The sequence below is a fragment of the Narcine bancroftii genome, chromosome 2 (genome assembly GCF_036971445.1).
Source record: "Narcine bancroftii isolate sNarBan1 chromosome 2, sNarBan1.hap1, whole genome shotgun sequence".
NCBI classification, from domain to species: domain Eukaryota; kingdom Metazoa; phylum Chordata; class Chondrichthyes; order Torpediniformes; family Narcinidae; genus Narcine; species Narcine bancroftii.
Window position 1 is genome coordinate 24,395,159 of NC_091470.1, and position 23,298 is coordinate 24,418,456.

The following is a 23,298-nucleotide window of genomic DNA, read 5'->3' on the forward strand; positions in this document are numbered from 1 at the left end:
TTGTTGGTTTTCTGAGACGTTCCCGTTGTTGGTTTTCTGAGACGTTCCCGTTGTTGGTTTTCTGAGACGTTCCCGTTGTTGGTTTTCTGAGACGTTCCCGTTGTTGGTTTTCTGAGACGTTCCCGTTGTTGGTTTTCTGAGACGTTCCCGTTGTTGGTTTTCTGAGACGTTCCCGTTGTTGGTTTTCTGAGACGTTCCCGTTGTTGGTTTTCTGAGACGTTCCCGTTGTTGGTTTTCTGAGACGTTCCCGTTGTTGGTTTTCTGAGACGTTGGCTCCTGTGTGTTACAATCGTTCTTCATTGTCTTTCAGCTCACTCTTTCAACACCTCAATGCCTCCTGAAATCCCTTGTCAGAAAATGCAAAGTCTGTGCCCTCATGCAAGCAAAAGCCACCCCCCGCCCCACCCCCCTCCACGAGCTGACCCCATTTCAAACAGTATTAGAGGAAATGTTCAAAGATGAGAAATGTATTATTTTCAGGTTTCCAATTTCAGCTTTGTTGTCAGAGTACATATATGACATCACATACAACCCTATGATTCTTTTCCCTGTGGGCCAGGCAGAATTACCACTTATTGGTGGTGCAAAAGAAATTGTACACAATATAAGCATGTAAACTGAGCAATACAGAGAGGAAACAAATCTATAAAGTGCAAAAGTAGGAATCCTTAAATGAGTCTCTGATTGAGTTTATTGTTGTAGAGTGTGATGGTGAAGGGGTAGCAGCTGTTCCTGAACCTGGCGGTGCGAGTCTTGTGGCACCAATACCTTTTTCCTGATGGTAGCAGTGAGAACAGAGCATGTGCTGGGGGGTGGGGGTGGGAAAGGTGTAGATCCTTGATGACGGCTGCTGCTCTCCGACGGCAACGTTCCCCGCAGATGTTCTCGATGGAGGGGAGGTTTCTGCCAGTGATGCCCTGGGCCATCTCCACTTCGTTTTGCGGGGCTTAACACTCACGAGTATTGGTGTTCCCATACCGGATCATGAAACAGCTGGTCAGCACATCTTCCACCACTCATCCGTAGAAATTTGCCAGCGTTTCCGATGACGTACTAAACCTCTACAAACTCCCTAGGAATTTTCAGCATAAATTCACGCATATCTTCTTTCTTTCTTCTTTGGCTTGGCTTCGCAGATGAAGATTTATGGAGGGGTATGTCCACATCTGCTGCATGCTCGTTGGTGACTGACAAGTCTGATACGGGACAGGCAGGCACGGTTGCAGCGGTTGCACATCTGCAGATACGTAAAATTGCTTTGTGATGCAATCTTTTCGGTTGTGCAATGCTCAATTTTGAATTGCAAGGCTTCAGGATTCAATACCTCGCCGAGCTATTCCTTGAAATCAAAATTTTGGGCAAACAGCCATGTTTTATGGTCTTATGAGTCCATCAAGGGTTTGTAGAGGGAGACTGTAAATAAAATCTTAGCGACTATGAAGTTAAGCAAGACTGACCTGTGATGTGGGCACTCTAAATGTCAAAAGCCCTGAGAGGTCTCATGATTCTGAAGGCGTGTCTCAGGAATGAGCAACAGTGATCTGGGAGGGGTGAGTGATTCATGTCTTATTCTAGCTGAGGCATATAATGGACATCTGGTACTCAATAAGGCCTGGCTGGGTGTTGTAATATTGTCAGGTATTTTTATATTCTGTTCTTTTATCATTTTAATAATACCATGTGCATTTGCCTTTTAAGGTCATAGCAGTTGTTTACAAGATAGTAAAATCGAAATGTAAATTCCATTTTGTTGAGCAGAAAGTCTGAACTATTGGTCTTTACCCAGAGTATAATGGGCAGACATTCAACTACAGCTGGATACTGGGAGGTAATATGCAGACATTTAATGACTGTTGGAGAAGAGTTGAAATCATTTTCTAACTATTCAAATGATGTAGTATTTCCCAATGCTTTGAATCAAAGATGAATTGGGGCAGGATGGTTAGCGTAGCGATTAGGGCCATACTATTACAGCCAATTTGAATCTGGCTGTAAGGAGTTGGTACGCTCTCTCCATGGCCTGTGTGGATTTCTTCCAAGTGCTCTAATAACGTTCAGGGTTGGTAGGTTAATTGGGGGTTATTGTACGGCATGGGTTTAAATGGCCAGAATTGGCTTTACTGTGTTGTAAATAAATTTTAGCAATTGCATTCCTTTCCTAATTATGCGCTTTTGGGATTTAGATGTTGCAGGAAGTGTAGCATTTATGGTCCATCCCCAATGCCTTTGAGAAGGTGAGCCACTTTCTTGAATTGCTACAGCCCTTTTGGGGAAGGTACTTCCACAGTTACACTAGACACAAGGAATCAGAATTAGAATTTATGTCACAAAATTCTGTTTTGTAGCAGCGTCATGGTACAACATCAGTCACCAACGAGCCTGCAGCAGACGGGGACGTACCCCTCCATAAATCTTCGTCCGCGAAGCCAAGCCAAAGAAGAAAGAATGCAATCATTTCTGTAAACCACTTTTGCAGCAATAAACTTTAAAAAATAGTACACAAAAACTAAGGCAGTGCCTTTGGTTCATTGATTATTCAGGAATCTGATGGCAGAGGGGAAGAACCTGTCCTTGAGTGCTCATCTTTGGGCTCCTGTACCTTTTTCTTAATGGTAGCAGAGTGAAGAGGGCATGGCCTGGGTGGTAGGGATCTTTGAGGATAGAGGCTGCTTTATTAGGACACTGCTTCTTTTAGATGTCCTCGATGGAGTGAAGGCTGGTGCCTGTAATGCTGCAGGTCAAGTTAACAACCCTCTGGAGTTTTTTTCATGTCCTGAGAGTTGGTGCCTCCATACCAGGCAGTGATGCAACCAGCCAGAATGCACTCCATGTAGAAGTTTTCAAGCGTCTTCGGTGACATGCTGAATCTTTTCAAGCACCTCACGAAGTATAGCCACTGGCGGGCCTTCTTTGTGATTGCGTCGACATGGTGGCTGCAGGTCGGATCCTCAGAGATGTTGATACACAGGAATTTGAAGTTAACATAACATAACATAACAATTACAGCACGGAAACAGGCCATTAGGCCCTTCTAGTCCGCACCGAACCAAACACCCCTTTCTAGTCCCACCTCCCTGCACAATGCAGGGACCCCCCCCCCACCCCCTCCTTCCACTATTATGCCCTCGATGAGGACTAGGTCGTGTTCCCCTGACTTTCTCCTGAAGTTCACAGTTCCAGGAGATAAAATCACCAACAGCGAAGACCCAATGATATATTTCTGAGCCAGGATGATGTGTAACTTTGAGAAAGGTATGTAGGCAGGGGTCTTGAAGTCCTTATTCTTCCGGGTGTTGAGGTTGTGGACTGGAGTGTGCTATCGGACAATTTTTTGAGAACATTCCTTTATTAAATTCTCAAATTTACAACCTTGGGTTACATACCGTATGAACTGGGGTTATTTATCAGCAATATTTGTCCTTGCCATACCACCAAGGACCAGTGACAGAAAACCCAATTGGCTCTGCAGACCATAGGGTGAGAAAAACTTCTCTGAAATATGCCATAAGTGAGACAGTCCTTGCATGGATAATCAACTGCAGGTTTATTACAGGGCATACACAAGGCCTTACGACAGGCAGAAGGCAAATTTCATGTAATATTACATGTTCTGTACTATGACAGGACAATAAAGGAATCTGAACCTTGATATAGTAAAACCTTGTGTATCAAATTATACAGCACTGTAACAGGGCCAATTCAGCCCTACAAGTCTGTGCCACCCAATTTAAACCCCATTTGCCAACACCCTCGGTACATTTTTGAAGGGTGGGAAGAAACCAGAGGCCCCCCCCCACAACCCCAGAGAAAACCCACACAGACACAGGTAGAATGTACAAAATCCTAACAGACAGCGTGGAATTCAAACCCCAGTCCGGTCCCAATCATTCACACTGTAAAGGCGTTGCACTAACCGCTACCCCAACCTTGCCATAAATCGCAGTTTAAGCCATAAAATTAATCAGATGAAAAGACGGCAGACTAAAGGAAATTTAATGTAATATTACATTCTGTTTCATGACATGACAGTAAAAGGATCTTGAAATTTGAAAAGAAAAATGTGTGATTGCACAAAATGTTCAGAATTATTTTGCACCCTCTTCATCTGAGAGCAACAAATAAATCTTGATCTCACAGTCCAAACATTTGAACAGCCAATCTAAGCCGAGGTCATTTGTCGAAGGCTTCACCCTGACTGGTATCTCCTCTATACTTACTGTCAATTAATGTTGAATTTGAAGGTACTTTTGTGGCTTCACCCCACATGAAAGGAGATTACACAAACCTATAGATGTTGATCAGTTGAATTGTTTTACTCTCAGAAACCTGCTGAGGGTCTTCGCTGCTCGATGCCTGCAGAGGTGAAGGTTATGCTTCTGACGAAAGCACAAAGGTTTGCTACGGTGGAGCAGAAACAGAAAATGCTGGAAACATTTTAGGTGGCCAGCCGTCGTGGCTGAGTGTGGGAAGTTTCTTCTGTTTTTAGCTTCAGATTTCCACCTTCTGTTTTTTACTGCTTTTTGATAGCTTGAATGGAGCGGTTAAATCGTCCCCTACTGACGTAACTTTATGGGGTGAAATTTAAGCATCAATGCTTGACAAAAAGTTAGTGAGAGGTCTGAGCATTGAGCTAACAAGCTTTTACCGGTGAAGCTATCGGACGGACTCCATTGAACTGCCTCACTGCACAAGTAAGGTGTACCTATTTATGGAACAAATAGATCATCACTGAATCACTGCTCAGTGATACACTCAGTGAAATACTTGACAAACTCCAGTATATCTCAAAGGGACCAAGACAATCCAATGACACCAACTGACCTAGAGAAACACAACAGGTACCAAATGTAGGAATCTCGAGCAGATGAAGAATCGCAGGAAGAATTAGCATGCATAGGTAGAATTTTTATATATCTCAAACTAGACCTATCCAGAATTATCCAGTGCAAGGCCTACGCACATTTGTGATGTCATTTGTATACCGTATACACAAAGGAAAACTACAGTTTTAAAAAATTCTTTATGGTGTTATATTTATACAGTAAAACCCCTGGGATCTGACACCTATGGGGATTGGTAGATGCCGGATAAGCAAAATTTCCAGTTGCTTGAGATTGCTTGCTGTGTGAACTAACAGCAAGGTATGCCAATTTAAAACCTGTATTCTTTTTTACCCTTTTTTTTTGCCGGTTGCTTGAGGCTGCCAGTTGCTTGAATTCCAGATAGCAGGGGTTTTACTCCATTTACATTTTGGAATGTGATTACTTGTTTCATTGCCTATCTTAACATTTGGAGCTTCTGCATCTAGAATGACCACAATGCCATTGAACTCCCCAGCTGCTTTCCGTGTCCCGTCAACATGACTTACCTCCAGTCTGTTCCCCACTGCTGGACTGCTAAACGAGTGAGGTCAAAGCCCTGCCAAAGGGGTGAACAGTGCCTGGATTTCAGGTGTATATGGTGCTCTGGTTGCAGAGTATCATTAAAAGAAAATAACATCTTTTAGAAAGAGGCCATTCAGCCCATCTGGGGTATGAGCTCCTTCTTTTGAATGCGCTACCCAATTATTCCCCACTCGGTGGTGTAATTTAGTTAAATTTCTTTTGAAATATCACTGATATTGTCGATGTAACCATTTGAACTGATTATACCTTCCAATTTCCAGTTAGTATTCCACACAGGGAACACCATCCCCTGAATCCTTCAAGTAATGGACCTCAAAAAGCATTCGATCCATTTTCATTTTACTGAGTTTAAAACAAATCTTGCCAGTTCAGGAAACTGCCTTATATTTTTGTATTGCTTAAACAATGCCGTACTGCAGGACACTTGAAAAAGAGAGAGGATAACAGGAAATTAATGAGAAAGTATCATGAAAAGGTGTCAGCTCGGCACCGATTTTGACATATTTAATGCTACTTCATGCTAGTTCCAACCCAGACCTGCCTTGGGAATTGCTAAGTTTATTCGATGCAAAGTATTTAAGCTGCATTCGGCTTGTGGCAGGTCAGAGAGTAGAGCTCTCCAGAGTGGAGAGCCTCTTCCAGGTCTGAGAGTGGTTGACAGCTGGACACGCACACGGTCCCTTTACGCTGCGCCGAGGGTCTTGGGTTGGATAAAGGTCTGACCCTGCAGCACAAACCTGACTGCAGGGATTAAAGCGGACTGGTGAGATGGATTGTGTGTCACTTACGCTGGAAAACAGCTGGAAGGTCTGTTGCCACGTAGAGTGTGGGTTCTGGGATAAAGGAGACAGAAGCATTGGAAACTTGGGTAATATCGGCAGCAGTTAAGAGGCAATTAATTGGCTTTGAATGCCACATCATTGGGCTCAGTAACTTGCAGGAGGCACAACCATATTTCTCAACGATTTAATAAAACAAGAATCTCACCTTGGAGCTGAAGAATTAAATTAAATATGAAATTTTAGGGGGAAAAATCAGCTGGACTTGGTAACCACAAAACCGTCAAATTATCATAAAAATACACTTGTTTCTCTTAATACCTGTCACGGAAAGAAATCTACCTAATCCAGTCTGGCTTTGTGATTAGGCCTTAGGCCTTTTTAATGGTGAAACCCCGCATTACAGCCGGCTCAAGTTTTAAAAAAAGGCGATTTTACCTTTTATGGTGCCGACCTAATAGGCAGATCCCCCTGACCCTTTATGCACAGTTGAGTCCGGAGCCGGCTTCCGGAGCTGAAGGAGACAGGGCGAGTGATGCAGAGGTGCCACCCGCCACCATAACATCAAATATATGCGCCGAGAAGGGAAAGCGGCCTATGGCAATCACTGAAATTGCACCCCTCCCCCCCTTTTAAAATGTACTTGCTTCCAAGGGTGCATCGCTGCTGGATCGCCATTCCGGCACCTCACCGGGGCCACCCTGGCGTCTCATCAGGCAGCTTCGCGCTTGGCACCTTGCACGGCGGAGGCTCAATGTGGGAGCAAGAGCCATCTTCGTTACCCATAGTCCCTCATGTAGCTAGAACTGCTCTGTCAGTACCAGCGCCGGGGAAATGCAGAGCATTTCCAGTTGTGTGGGGGATTATGGGTTATGAAGTCGGCCATTGATCCTGCATTAAAACAAAAAGAGGTTCTCGTTGTAGAACCTGAGGCCCCTTCTTCCAGGTTTCCTGCCTGGTGGTGCCCCTCCGCACGCCGTGCCCTGCTCGTCACTCCCCTCTTTCATCCATCAGATCCCTGGCTCTGCTTCTTCATGTCCACTCCTCAGCAACCCGAGGTTTACCCCGCCAGGCTCTGCGCGCACCCTTGTCTGCCTACTTCCAGCCTGTCTCAGCAGCCATTGGGCTGCTTCCCATCATCTGGTCCCTCTGCACTGGCTTGGCTGCCGGGGGGCTCCCCATCACCTGGTCCTTCTGTATTAGCTCAGCTGCGGGCGGGGGGGGGGGGGGGGGGGGCTTTTACCAGGTCTGTTAGTTCCGGGAGGATGCTTCCCATCACCTGTTCCTCCCTCGGGCCCGACTCTTGCTACTGCTCGGCCTTGGTCATTCCCTGGTGTCCCCTCAGCTTCTCTCCCTCCAGCACTACCTTCTCCTTGGCATCGGCTTGCTTCTCTCCTCCTTCATCCCAGCCCATTGAGCTCAACACCCAAGTCCCTTCGCCCTCTGGCCTCGGCAACTTGGCAGGCTCCGAATCTCTTTGCCCCCTGCTGGGCCTCCAAGCTTTTCGGGCCGGACTCCCTCCACACCCCTTCACCTTGTATGTCCACTCCCGCTCTCTCGGCGGCCTTGGTGAAGGGGCGAGGGGAACGGGAACATTTCTGGGTAGCAGGAGAGAGGTGGAGGCATACACTGCTGTTGGGGCGGGGGGGGGGGGGGGGAGTGGGGGGATAGAACAACTGGAAACTCTTTGGGACACAGAATCACTCCAAAATGGTGCTGGAAGTTTCAACAGCAACATCATGTTAAATTAAAACTGACAAATTGTACAGAGACAAGTGATTCCAAATGTGAGGAGAAATAAATCAATTCTCCAGTGTGCCACTTATTCTTGGAAAACAGCATTTTTCATCGCAATTAGCACATTTTTAAAGTATTTTACTTGAAATTAGCATTCAATTCACTTTTGTAATTTCTGCACTTTTAATATACTTTTACATATTTTAATAAAACGGGACCATTACTGGAACTAAGGCCGAGTTCCATGGTGGGACGCACACACGCGATGACCCTCGGCCCCTCCATAAACAGCAGCACCTAGGCTGCGGCACCCCGATCCACCCCCAGCACCAATCACCATGGGAGCCTTGGGTGGTGGTGCCTGGGTAGCGGGCCAAGGGCATCATCAAGACGTCATCAGCCCGCCCTTTTGTAGCCGCTTTCAACTGCATTAATTTTATGAAGGAGTTGGAGCAGCTTCGCTCCACCTCTGAGTGTCCCCTCTAGACAGATCGGAGTTCACCGGCTGAATCCGCCCTTGGGGATTTTATGAAGGGAAATGAAGCCATCCTCTGTTTCCTGCCTCCTTCTGCCTGATGAGGCCTGTTTATATTGGCTTCAGCTGTGGCTCAATGCACAGAATCCAGAAGGTTTTGGGTCAAAATGCTTCAGAAACAAGCATGGAAATTTCAACTTGTCACTGCAGTGTTGTCACAGGTCTTCTGGATAAGATGCCAACCCAAGGCCCATGCTGCTCTCTCAACTAAACAACTGTGTGGCAGTGTTTTCAAGACTAGGGGATTTTCCTTTAGTGTCTTGTTAATATTCAACCCTCCTTGAAGAGTGGAGTACTTAGGTTTTTGCCATAGGCCCTTTCATAGAGAAACAAATCCAGATATAACGACATTGAACTCGGGCGTCAGGCATGCCGCCAAGAGCGAGTCCAGATTCTTGGGGCTGCCGCAGGGACAGTTGGTTTACTAAAAATTAATTTGTGTTTTAAAAATACAATGATTTATTAAAACCCTGATTTAGCGCGACCCCGCTTTGTTTGCGATGCTATTCTTTGGACCCAAACTATCGCGTTATAGCAGGGCTCCACTATATATGTGTTTTTGAAGGATTGTGTACTTTGATGTGAGCGTACATGTGTAACTGTCCATCTGAAGGTGTGTGTAAATTTGCTCATGCTTGTTTCAATTTGTGTCTTAACATTCCATTTTAATGATGTAAAGAATGAGGTGATTCTTTGAGAATTGTTGGTAAAAATAATGTATTTTGAGGTCTCCAAGAAATCTACAATAAACAGCAAAATTCTGGAGCAAAGCAAGCTCAAGTAACTGAATCAGTTCCAAACTGAGTGAATCCAGGTCTTTTTTGCTTGAATTGCTTGAGGCTCCACATTAAGATATCTCCCTCGCACCTATCTGGCTTGGAAGATGCTGCAATCTACGACTTCTGAAGTCAGAGATGACCTATTCAAAAGGTTCGACGTGCATTTACAAAGGTGACTTAGCTGTCAGCACAATACTATTACACAGTGCCAGTGACCCAGGGTTTGAATCCATCACTGACTCTAAGGAGTTTGTACATTCTCCCCATGTCTGCGAGGGTTTCCTCTGGGAGCTCCAGTTTCCTCCTATGTACCAAAGAAGTGAGGGGTTAGTAGGTTAATTGGTCAAATGGATAATTTCTCTGGTTTCCATTAACCCTCCCCCCCTATTGTTCTTCACCCTGTCACCTTTCCCCCCCCAGCTTTGTTGCTTTCTCTCTCCCCTTTTCCTGATGCCTCCTTTCACAGAGCCAAAATCAATTCTTGTGTTTCCTCTTATTATATCCATGGCCTGTAACCATGCAGTATCTCTTAATTTAAAAAAAATTAAGAGAATTGAAATAGAAGGACAGGAACAATTGGTGCATCTGTGGGAAGAAACCTTTTGCCTCTAAACCGGCAGGCTGATTGTTTATATCCCACAACACCCATTGTTTCTGGTGATAATACTGGAGCTTTACATCACACCTCTCCGCATCTGCAAAGAGGGAAAGAGCAGATTAATGCTGAGAGGGAGTGCAGCCAAGGTTGGGTCTACCCTGATACAAAAATCCTTTGCTTCTTCCATGTACTGAGAGTATGGTGATATGTTTCCTCCATTGTATATAGTTATGGCTACTGCATATATGGAGCTGGCTCGCCCACTGATGACTCATACCCTATGACTCCTCTCCTGTGGTCTTGGGCCATAAAGGTCGAGCCACCTCTCCCTTCCCTCCATTCCTATACCTGGATCTGGACCAGCAAGGTTCCCTCAGCCTAGTCCTGGTGGTTACTGATAGCGCATTACAGAGATGCTTGCGGTGATTTTACTGCCACCCCTGGTTTCAATTTCAGTTCCCAAAGTTTCTGGTCAACAGAAGTCCTTGGATTGAGTGTAAAGATACTTTGAGCTTTGTCAACATTGTTCCTGTAATAAAATTCATTGTGTTTCCCTCTTTAGCAGTCAAGTGCCAGTGATCTGAAGGCCATTCGTAAGACTTACCCTGCACTCCACAAGTCGGAGTCTCCACATTCTTCGCCATTAGCACCGCCATTTCAAGAGCCTATACAAAATGTAAGTACAGTACTGCACTGTCTTGCCTTGAGAATCTTCCCAAAACCTTATACAACACCCTAATTCAAATGTCCAGTGTGTGTTCCCTCAAGAGCCCATCTATCCAGAGGAGGTGTAGATAACAAAATACATCTAAAGGCCAACCAGAGTGGTCACTGTAACCTGTTGGTACAGGTATCTTAGTTTTGTGTAATCTCTGTAATCCTTTGTTATAAAGTGTGCTCACCGTGATATCTCTGTAATGCTGTGACACAGAATATGTGATCAACGTGATATCTTAAACAGTGTAACCCTTGGATACAGAACATGTGGTCATCATGTCAATGGCAGAGTGTGTGTGATCACAACTGTTCCGGGGAGATTACACAGGTGTTTAATAGAGCCAGGAAATATATTTCTCCATGTGGAACAGTCCCTAGCCAGGCGATTTGTATATACAATAATATGTCCAATGGGGAACTAAGGAGAAGCATCTTTATCTGGAGAACATTTAAGATATAGATCACGTTGAGGTGCCGAAGCCATAGGCTAGATGCATTCAGAGGTCAACAGGTGGGGGTGGGGAGGAAAGACCTTGGAAATTCTGACAGAAGGATTCTTCTTTGGGGCTTGCATTAGTTGGGCCAATCAGCCCGCTCCCATGCTACAATCTCAATGAAATTCATTTGAAAATAGCTCAGTTTGTTTACATTTCTCTACTTGTTTACATGTATTCATATCTCCTTGAGTTCAGTTTTTCTCACTATCAATGAGTGGTAATTCCTCTTCGCCCACAGGAAAAAAAAATCTCAGGGTGGTATGAGTTGTCATGTATGGACTCTGACAATAAATCTGAGCGTTAAACTTTGAAATGGGATCAGTGAGGAAGCAAAAACACTTGCCCACCGAAACAATCAGCAAAGATTTGTGTGTGTGTGTGTTAAAAAAGATTATTACATCTTCTTTCTTTTTCACTATTTGTAGTGAATTTTATATAATAGTACATACATACATAAAGGAATGATGCATAAAACTAATACAACTTGTAATAGAGCAAACAAGCTCAATGCGATAGAAAAATATATTTTTCATAAGTAAATTGAAAAAAAAAGGAAAAGAGAAAAATTAGCTAATCATTGCTAAGTTGCTTGGCAATATAGAAAAAAAACAATCAGTAGAAATAAGAAGAAATGCATAATCGCAAGAGTCTCCAAGATTCCCATTAGAAGCTGTGAAAATAATTCAAGAACCCCAAAATTTGTGAAAGTTTAAATTTGAGCCATGGTTAAATATGAAATAATTGACTGTGAATGGGCGGGACAGCATCTTCCCATCTGATCACAATAACTTGTCTTGCAATAAGAGCAGCAAAGTCTAATACACAACATTGAAATGAAGACAATTTCACTACCCTCTGTTCAACCATCTGATGCACCATCAATTACATCAAAAGACTAGTGATATAGAAACTGACAGGCTTTTTTTAACAACAGAATGGAGGCAACAGAATGTTCCCCAACTCCCTCCTCAGTCCAGGACGCCATTATTCAGGAGTCTGTGGGAGGAGCCACGGGCGCAGTCAGCAAGGGCCGTGTCCAGACGAACTATAACAAGTACTAACACAGCCAAAACATGTATACAGTGGTTTACCACACCATCCTGACAGGTTGGGTGCTTGGCTAACATTACTAATTATTGATAATGTACAAAAGACCTCTTCCCAATATTTGGCGAACAAGACCAAAATATATGAATTGATGACCTGTCCTCATTCTTACATCTGTCACAGAAAGAGCTAATATAAATAAAGATTATTGCGTCTGATGGAACAGTAAAGGGGAAAAATCAGTGAGAGCAATTAATCGCCCGCAAAGCCTTCAACCAAATGGATAATTTCAGAAGCAAGGCTCTCAAGGCAAGATTTTCAATCGTTCTTCTGTTGGTCAGGCTCATTAAGCGGTGCCCTTTACGCATGAGTGCAATGAAAAATATATAATCGCATCAAGTCAGGCATTATTCCACACCTAATTGCACTCGCACAGGCACAGTTTAATCACTAATGACCTGTGTGGCTCACCAGTGGGATGAATAATGACGTATGGGCCTGTGAATCCATGATAAATGCAAGGTAATTTGTCTAAATTAGCCAGTTCATGTTCATTTAGGCCTGGTACTTGTGGAGGTAAAAGCGATTCTCTCTGTGTAATTGGCAGCAGTGTAATAAAATCCAGCTGGGATCGGCTCTGAAGCAATAGCAATCTGGACAAGGCTCACAAGGAATGGAGCTGAGGTGGATCAAAGTGTGAGCTTGTCATTTGTCTTTGTGTCATAAACTCAAGAGTTTCCTGAACTTCGGTTCTATCCTCCCCAATTGCGAGGATCACCCAGTGGCCACCCATTTCAATCCCCTTTCCCATTCCATTGCTGACAAGTCTTTCCCTGATCTCATGCACTGCCATCCTCAAATTGGAGGAACACCACCTCATCTTCCATCTGGGCACCCTCCAACACGATGGCATTAACATCAACTTCTCCAGTTTCCGTTAAACCCCCCCCACCACCACTTCCTTTCTTCTTCCCCCTGTCGTCTTTCCCCCAGCTCTGTCACCTTCTCTCCCTCTCTCTCTCTCTCATTCCCCTTTTCCCTCTGTCTCCTTTCACAGAGCTTAATTCAATTCTCACCTTTCCTCTTATTATATCCAATTTACCCCTTTTGTTGCTCTGGACTCTTCCCCTGGCATCTTCAGTCTTTATTCTGATACCTTCCTGTTCTTTGCTTATCCCTTGAAGAAGGGGACAGGCACAAAACGTCAGTAATATATCTTTACCTTGTATGGACCCTGCGAGTCTGGTTGAGTTCCTCCAGCATTTCTGTGTGTTTACAAAACTCACAATGAAGCTCCATATAAGATGAAAAGCACCTTCACCCTCCAATTGCTCTTGTGTTCATGGGTTGGCCCATCAGGAAGCTGTGTCAAGGATCACTCACCCTGGCTCCATTAGTAGGGTTCAACTGGAAAAGAATATCTCTCTGGTATCCACACACATCAATCGGCTTGGGGTTGGGGGGGGGGGGCATCTGCAGGAATTTCTCCCACCCCCAAGTGAGGTGCTGCTCCTCCCATACAGCCATCGCTCGCCGTCAGACACGCCCCCACCCCCTCTGGTGCTACTAGCGTGCGTCAAGTGTCACTAGCATCTAGCTTGACACATGCTAGCAACTCCCCAGCTGCATTACTAGTACACGTCAAGCATCATTAACGCCCCCCCTCCCCCACACCGCTGAGGGAAGTTTATTAACATTGCACTGTGTCCACCCCCCCCCCCCCAACATGCCCCCCTCTAGTCTTCGTTCTGGCACGGACCCTGTATCAGGTTGAATTAAAAGCTGGTGTAATTATCTTGGACACATTCTTTCCTCCAGCAATTTGTGCTTCTGTACTGTGTGGGAAACCTTTCTGTCTGTGCCACTCAGTAAGAGCTGTTCTCCCTTTCCTTTTGCAGTATAGGACCCAGCTATTGAATTCCACATCAAGCATCTTTAAATATCATGAGTGTTTCTTTTTGAACTCCTCGTCATCCAGTGAGGCCAGACCCTAAGCACTCACTGGGTGAAATCCTTTTCTCAATAGAGGCACATCAGCGCCTCTACTTCTTCAGGAGTTTGCAGAGATTTGGTATAACGTGTGGTGGAAAGGGACCTGACTGGCTGCATCACAGTCTGGTATGGGGACACCAATGCCCCTGAGCTTAAACCCCTGTAGAAGGTCGTGGACACAGCCCAGAACATCACAGAAACCCCCCCCCCCCCCCCTCACCATTGAGAAGATCCATAGGGAACACTGCTGTCAGAGAGCAAGGATCTACATCACCCAGCACACACTCTGTTCTCAGTGCGACCATCAGGATGGAGGGGTAGGTTCCACAAGGCTCACATCACCATGTTCAGGAACAGCTGCTACCCCTTCACCTTCAGATTCCTCACCAACAAACTCAATCAGGGAGTCTTACTTTAGCATTTTATTGATTTTCTCTGTATTGCACAGTTTGTGTACATTTCTTTATTTGTTTACATGTATACATTGTGTATAGTTTTTTTTCCCCGCACTACCAGTAAGTGGTAATTCTGCTTATCCCACTGGAATAAGAATCTCAGGGTTGTATGTGATGTCATGTATGTACTCTGACAATAATCTCAATCTGCCCCTCTATCTTTTAAGTTCATATCTCTGTTCTTTGACCCCTTAGTTGCTGGAAATAGGTCTTTGTTGTTTACTCTGTTGAGGCCCTTTGTAATTTTGTTCAGCTATGTCTCCCCTCAGCCTCATCTATCCCAAGGAAAACAACTCCAATTTAATGGGCCCTAACCCAAACCTCCCTTCACTCCCTGAACCCCATCTGCACGTTCCATAGCCACAAAAAAGCAACCAACATATTAAAGGACAGCCTGCCCTGCAGTCACTCTTCTCCCTCCTTCCATAGGGAAGAAGATTCAGGAGGGTGCCATCATGCACCGCCACATTGAAGGACAGTTTCTTTCTCACTGCTATCAGACTCATGAATGACCCCTGAATTAGTAAAACAATGCACCCTTGCTCTGTTCTAACTGACCTCTCTCTCTCTCTCTCTCTCTCTCTCTCTCTCTCTCTCTCTCTCTTTCCATAATAAAAACACAAAGAAGCTGTTATATATCTTTACCTCCTAATAAAAACACAAAGAAGCTGTTATATATCTTTACCTCCTTTTACGCGACCTGTTGAGTTCCTCCTGTGTTTCTGTGTTTTTACTGCAAACTCAGCAGCCGCAGACTTGCATGTTTCACTCTCCCCCCCCTCTCTCTCTCCCCCCCTCTCTCTGTAATTCTGCAGTGTAGTGTGTTTACCTTGATGCACACATCAAACTTGAACTTGAACTAATTTATCCGATTTTTCCTCAAAGCTACAATTTTCATCCTTGTAACATACTCGTGAATCTTGTGTGCCTGTTCACTGCAACCTCATCTTGCCTGCTATGAGGTGATTAGAACACACTTGTCAAGCTGCAATCAAATTACTCATATAGTTCTACCATAGTCTTCATGCTCCTTATGTTATATGCCTTAGCTAATAGAAGAAATATTCTGTATGCCTTTTAACCACCTGACTTGGAGCACCTCCACAAATAAAGGACTTTAAAAATATTCTTCAAGTTTCATTTATTGTTGGGTATATAAAATCAGTTAACTTTTGCTTACTATTAAGGCACACAAAGATACACGACTAGTCTAGTGCCCCCACTAATACGAGAAAGGGAAGCAAAGGAGAGTCCCTTCAGGGACACCGAGTGTCTGGGGATTCTCCTCCTGCGCTCCCCCAGCCTCTGCAGCCACACAGCCTCCTGTCCGTCGTACCTGTGAATCCGAGCTCCTAGTTCTGGACCTCCAATATGGTTGGGAAGTCGTTAACACCCGAGGCCATTCATAAGCCCTGCTCACCGTTGGCACCCCGACAGATCCTGATTCCAATACTTGGTTCCCTCGACCCTGTCCTTGTGACAGTTGTTCATCGAGTCTGTGGTTTTGTCGATCTGTCGTTTCTGCTGCGCTGCACACGATTTTCGAGAAACTCTAAAAGTCATTCCGCGACTGGGCAAATCCAATCGAGGAGGGATTATAGCTGGAAGAGGTCGAGATGACAAAATTGTAGCATCATTAGTATGGACGAGCAAACTTATTCTTTTGTATCCTGAGTAGAATTTAGAATATGTTAGAATAATTTCTCTCCTTCAAATCAGTTTGGAATGCAAATTTCTACTGAAAGCTCAAATTGATTTCTTTCTTTCTTGACATTTTAATCGGAGTAACATGTGAGGGTCCAATTTGTTATGACAGGGCTAGGACAGAATCTGTCAGGGGATTTTAAACTGAGGAGAATCGAGTCCGTCTTGATAACCAGCAACGGAGTGACAAAACCCCAATCATCAAATTTCCCCAACGCTGCACAATGAAAACCTTTCAAGCATCATGCCGAGATGTCTTTGTGTTTTTGAGACGTGAACTGTCAAATAAAGGGTGGTCCCAGGAAAATTTCACCAAAAGCTTTAAGCCTGATGCTTGAGGGGAAGCAAACAGGTGCTTATAGGTTTCATCAGCTCATTTAACCCCTAACAATAAGGTTTTGCCTGGTGGGTGAAAGGCATGGTTTAAATTATTTATCCTGACACAAATAGAGATCTGCTTCTTGGGCATCCAGGCCACGTGGGGGATCTGTGTTCGCCTTGAACCTTGAGGCTGGGAGAGACATCAACAGTAAAAATGTGATGACATTGTTTTTAATGGGTTTAATGTGTCATATATTTTGAACGTTGAGTGGGTGGGGAGGGGAGGGGTGAAGGAGGGAGGGAAGGGAGGGGGGGAAAAGGGGAGAAAATGACACTGTGTATATTCAAGAGGGAAATGTTTATGTGTATTCTGGTCAGTATGGTTCATAGTGTGAAATTTTTTTTAAAAATTAAAAAACTGTAAAAGAGGAAAACAGCAGAAAGAGGATGGAACCATTTCATCTCTCGAGCTGGTTCCACCATCCAATCAGATCATAGCTAATCAGTGACTCACTTCATGCCCCTGCCTTTTCAACCTACGTTTAATAACAATGGTTAACAAAAAGAAAGCATGGCTTGCATTTACAATTTAATGAACAACCACAGTGTGAATGTAGAAGTGTTTCCTAACTTTCTGAAAGGCTTTTTGGTGAAATCCACACAATGCTCTCTCCCTGCCATTTCGCCTCTTAACATACTTAAACCGGTTACACCACCCTAACTTCATATTTCAAGGAAGACAACAGTAGTTCAGGTAATCCCTCCTTGTAAACAAATCCTTGGAGTCCTTGTAGATCTTGCACTGTCTGTAAGGTGTTTGTACGTTCTCTCTGTGTCTATGTGGATTTTCTCCAGGGGCTCCGGTTTCCTCCCACCATTCAAAAATATACGGGAGTCATAGGTCAATTGGGTATAATTGGGGAAAGCGGGCTCATGGGCTGAAAGGGCCTGTTACCATGCTGCATGTCTAGATAGATGGATGGATAAATAAATAAACAGACAGATAGATACATACATACATACAATTATAATAAGTTGAAATTCTGCCAAGCCCACAGAAAAGAGCATCTCAGGGTTATATGCCATGTCATGTATGCATTCTGCCAATAAATTTGACCTTTGAATACCTTCACAATTTCTCTGCCAGTACCCCAGCTGCTTGTTTGTCACACTGATGACCAATCTCTACAGAGGCATAGAATTTTACTGCAGAGAAATAGCTCCTTCAGTCCAACTTTTCCATGCTGACCAAGTTTGTCCCATTTGACTGTGTTTGGCACATATTTCTCTAACCTTGCCTGTCTATGTAACTGCCGAGAGTACAATTGTAATTGTACCTCCCTCTATCACTTCCTCTAGGAGCTCATTCCACATACCCACTACCCTCTACATGAAAAAGGCTCCCCCAAGATCCTTTTTAAATCTCTCCCTTCTGCTGTGATGGCTGACGCAAAAGTTAAAAGTGGCCTGGATTATTATTTTACCTCAGCCGCACGTTTTTAGCTTCTCGAGGACTGGCAGGCCAAAATGGAACCACAATCTCTTTCTCAAATACTGTAGAACATTACACCACAGAAACAAGCCTCTTCAGCCCTTCTAGTATGTGCCGAACCATTTTTCTTCCTAGTCCATTGACCTGCACCCAGTCCGAAGCCCTCCAAACCTATCTTATTCATGTGCCAGCCTAAATTCTTTTTGCACGTTAAAATTCAAGTGACAGCTCGTTCCACACTCCCACCACTCTCTGTGTAAAGAAATTCCCCTTAGGTTCCCCTTAAATCTTTCCCCTTTCATCCTTAACCCATGTCCTCTAATTTGTATCTCACTCCCCTCAGTGGAAAAAGCCTTAAAAAAATGTACTGGGGGTTGTAGGTCAATTGGGTTTATTGGGTGGCAAAGACTCAAAGGCCAAAAGGACCTGTTAGCGGGCTGTATGTTTGAATTTAAAATATAATTTTTTTTCACAATTACTCCCTCATAATTTTTTTTCACAATCTCCCTCATAACTTTAAATGCTTCTATCAAATCACCCCTCATCTTTCTACGCTCCAGGGAATAAAGTCCTAACCTGTTTGACTCAGTTCCTGAGGTCCGGCAACATCCTAGTAAATTTTAACGTGAGTCTGTTGGTTGTTTGATGATTGCAGGAAGAAAAGAATCCTCAGGTTTCAGGTCAAACCTCACCAAAAGTACAGAGCTCATAGGATGCCTGTCATAGAGTAAAAGGCACAACTGTGGCAAGTGACATAGTTGATCCACTGGTTTTAATTTTCTCAACCTTCGGAGATGGTGGGGCGATTATTAGTTTGTAAAATAGCAAATGAGGACTCTCCCCCCCCCCCCCCCCACCACCCCCATTGAGGTGACCTACTGGGATCGTTGTCTGAAAATCATTGAGGACCCCTTCCATCCTGCACACAGCATCTTTCAACTGCTCCCAATGTGAAAGAGATACTAGAGGATCAGAGCCAGCACCTCCAGGCTGAGAAACAGGTTCTTCCCACGAGCCAAAGGAACTGCTTGCACTGACCATCGGAGGCGCTCATATTTTCAGAACAATATTTATATATTTATTGTTGTATATGAATACTTGCCCTGCATATGTATGCGTGCTATGTCTGATCGTGTGTCTACGTGTTTTGCACTGAGGACTGGAGAACGCTGTTTTTTTGGGTTGTACTTTTGCGATCAGATCATATTAAAGTTGAACTTGACATAAAGATAGATAGGGAAGTAAGCTGTGAAGAAGACATAAGGAGATTACAAATTTATATAGAGAGGTTAAATGAGTGTTCAAAGTCTGCTAAATGAAGTACAGTGTGGGAAAATTTGAAGTAAGCCATTTTGGCAGGAAATGCTTATAAAAAAAAACATTTAATTTAAATGGCAAGAGAACGCAGAGCTCTGAAATGCAGCGGGACCTAGATACCTGCTGGCATGGTTGGTGTAGTGGTTAGCCCAACGGATTTACAGCGCTAGCGATTGGGACCGTGGTTCAAAACCCGCGCTGACTGTAAGGAGTTTGTACCTTCTTCCCGTGTCTGTATGGGTTTTCCCAGGGGGCTCTGGTTTCCTCCCACTGTTCGAAATGTACCAGGGGTGTTGGTTAATTGGATGTAAATTGGGTGGCACAGACCTGAAGGGCGAAATGGCCTTTTACCGTGCTGTATATTGAGCTTGGTTCTCAAAGGCTAATGTACAAGTTTCTTAAGTGATTGGGAAAGCAAAGAAAATATTATTTTTGATTGCTAAGAAAGTGTGTATGAAAGGAGAGGGTTGGATTTTGCATGTAAGCAACCAAATTTGCCGCGGCGTGTATAATATTGGTCTATATAAGGAAGGATGCGATACAATTAAAGCGGTTTCACAGAATGGTTATTGGACTGTTGACTGGAAGAGGTGAGTAAAAAGATTGGATAGTCTCAACTTGTTCCATTTGCAGTTACGCTGAATAAGAGGGTATTTCAATATAGCATATTAGATCTGAGGTGTCTTGGACAGGATGGACATGAAGAGGATCCCTCCATTTCTGAGAGAATAACCATCAAGGTTACATTTGGACTGTAAAGAGCAATGCCCGCAGTGATGCATCTGCTTGTCACTCATGAGTATGTGTCGGTTTGCTGAAGGCAAGTCCTGCCACTTTAACTATCAGAACTCTGACGACAGCACCGTCCCAAATGGCACATCCACAAACTGCCCCATGCACATTATTTTCTGTTAATCTTTCTCCCCTGTCACTTTGACTAACCCAGGGCATAGGGTCTGAATAGGTTTTGGCATGAGGCAGACACATGGGTGCAATATCAAGTAAAAATATGATATGGAGCAGATGTCACACATCTGAAATTACTCGCTGGTCAGGCTGCACCTGTGGAAAGAGGAGCAGGGGTTAAAAAAAAATCTACAGATGCTGGGGTCAAGTGCAATGCACAAAATTGCTGGAGGAAGTCAGCAGGTCACGCGGCATCCATAGGAAGTAAAGGGTGATCAATGTTTTGGGTTCTTACCTGCCAGGCCCGAAATGTTTGTTACCCTTTACCCAATGGATGATGTGTGACCTTGAGTTTCTCCAGCTCATTTGTGTATTGCACTTGACCCCAGCATCTACAGTCTTTCTTGTTTTATTTCCTATGGATACTGCGTGATCTACTTAGTCTCTTGTGCACCACGAAAGAGGAACAGAATGAAGGTTTCAGGTAAATGACTCATCATGGGCAGTGACAAAAATGTGGACCACTTATAACCTGCTCCTGGTGGAGGTGAGTGGCAGGGGAATGAGGGCAGGATGATGGTAGAGGAATTGATGGAGGATGAAGTTGAAAATTGTGAGCAGTTTTGGCCTCCTCATTTAAGAAAGGATAAGCTGATGTTGGAGAGGGCTCAAAGAAGGGTCACAAGGAAGATTATGGGAATGAAAGGATTATCATGGCCTGGCCTGTATTCATTGTAATTTAGGAGAATAAGGGGGGAATCTAATTGAAACATTTTTAACATTGAAAGTGTGGACAGAGTAGATGTGAAAGGTTGTTTCTCATGGTAGGAGAGTCCAGAACAAGGAGGGCACAGCCTCAGGATTGAAGGGTGTCTGCTAAGAATGGAGATGCATAGGAATTTCTTCAGCCAGAGGGTGGTGAATCTGGGCAATTTGTTGCCATAGGTGGTTGTGGAGGCCATTAGGTGAATTTAAGAGAAAGATTGATAGGTTCTTGATTAGCCAGGGCATCAAAGGTTATGGGGAGAAGACCAAGCAGTGAGGCTTAGTGGAAAATTGGATCAGCTCAAGATTAAATGGCAGAGCAGGGCAGGGGATTTCATGGGTTGAATAGCTTATTTTTGCACCTATGTCTGATTGATAGCTGGCATGGACATGGTTGTCTAAAAGGTCTGTTTCCATGCTACATAGTTTAATGGCTCTGAGAACTGACACATACCAACTGAACCATTACTGGGAACAATGCTTCAGAAAATTGGTCATTGTCTGAAAAACACTTTGGGAGATTCTGAAAGCACAAGGAGACAAGGTGTTGAGCAAGTTACTAAAGAATGTAATATTCTAAATGGATAAACTCGATGTTAAGAGAAGATTTATCCTCATAGAGGAATCCAGAACCAAGGGCATTACTTTACAATAAGGGGTTGCCCACTTACTGTATAATGAAGATCAGGGGGAATTTCTTCTCAATTAGAAATAATTCTGTACCCAATGGATCTTGGAGTCATTGAGTATAATATGTAAAGGAGAGATATAACACAGTTACTGGCCCTTCCTGTCCACAAGCCCGCGCCACCTAATTACATGTGATTAATTACCCCAGTACGCCCTTGGAATGTGGGAGGAAACTGAAGCACCCAGAGGAAGCCCACGCGGTCACAGGGAGAATGCACAAACTCCTTACAGACAGCAGGGGATACAAAACTGGGTCACGGGCATTGTAATATCGTTGCACTAACCGTTCATGGGCAAGCTGGTCAATTTTTTGGCTTGACGAGGAGCCAAGTAAAATAGGGAATAAGTAGGAAGATGGAGCCAATATGATGATCAGATAAGAGGGGATTGAACTGAGTGGCAGGACCATCTCCAGAGGCTGAATGACATGTTCTTCTGCCCTAGACCATTCAGAGGCAAGCTCTTTCTTGTTGAAGTTGCATAGCTATTTTAAATGAATTGTTAGATGAATCCAGTTATGCCCTCATTCATTTACGACACGCAGTGTCCCATTGACATTTTTACGTTTTCTGTTCTCACCAATTCTCTTCTTTTCCATTAAAAGCATTTCTTCAGTTTTCTCCATCTCTCAACCCTCCTCCCATGGACCTCGTAACTGAACACAATCTTGTGCCTGATATCACACTGGAGTCACAAGGAAGGAACTTGTCAGCTCCACTCTTGTCAGGAAAGTGACTCATTTCTGCCGGAATAATTGGCATCAGTTCACTGCCTTGGGCAGTAGCTGCTCAATCTCAACCTCGGTTGGAACAAAGAGCAATGATGGGTCAGGCCAGCGCAATGTTTCGAGTTACACTTCCTCCTCCCTGCAACAGAAGGAAGCTCCTCCCTTGCATTGATGATGAAACATCAATTTCATGGATACCAGGCTGGAAAACCTGCTCAAACAAGATTATGCTCTTTCCTGCTGATCCACACCTCACTGACAAAAGGCAAAGGAGGAAAAACCCAACACCCAACCCCAACCAACCAATTTTCCCCTGCAGCCGCTGCAACCGTGTCTGCCTGTCCCGCATCGGACTTGTCAGCCACAAACGAGCCTGCAGCTGACGTGGACTTTTTACCCCCTCCATAAATCTTCGTCCGCGAATCCAAGCCAAAGAAAAGAACACCAAGCTCCAGATTATGACGCCCTCCCCAGCATATTGGTGGGCACTTTGCTGAATATACCCATTCAATTGGTATGAGTTGCCTTGTACCTCCAGCTGCCCATCACTTTCATTCTCCATCTTGCTCTCATCGTGTCTACTCTGCCTTTTGGCCTCTTGCACTGTTCCAATAAAGTGTATTGTAAACTTGACCAACCATGTCTCCCTTCTTCTCACTCTGCCTCTCTCTCTTACTCCATCCCACTTGTTTCCTCGAGCTTTGCATTCACAGAGCCCTCCCCCAGATCCATTCTCATCTTTCCTCTCCTGTCCTCCTATCCATGTTTGAAATGTACCAGGGGTACATGTTAATTGAGAGTAAAATAGGCGGTACGGACTTGTGGGCCGAAATGG

General features: G+C 44.3%; 1 protein-coding gene across 13 annotated transcripts in view; it reads left to right on the forward strand.

The window, feature by feature from the left end:
- ccdc85ca (coiled-coil domain containing 85C, a) overlaps positions 1-23,298 on the forward strand; it is a 253,447-nt gene that overhangs the window by 203,361 nt on the left and 26,788 nt on the right. For 4 of the 13 annotated variants that reach the window (XM_069916132.1, XM_069916129.1, XM_069916133.1 and 1 more), the window contains one exon: positions 10,396-10,509. In XM_069916132.1, coding sequence (XP_069772233.1) covers positions 10,396-10,509 — 114 coding nt within the window. The other 9 variants (XM_069916139.1, XM_069916134.1, XM_069916136.1 and 6 more) reach the window with 9 other exon arrangements.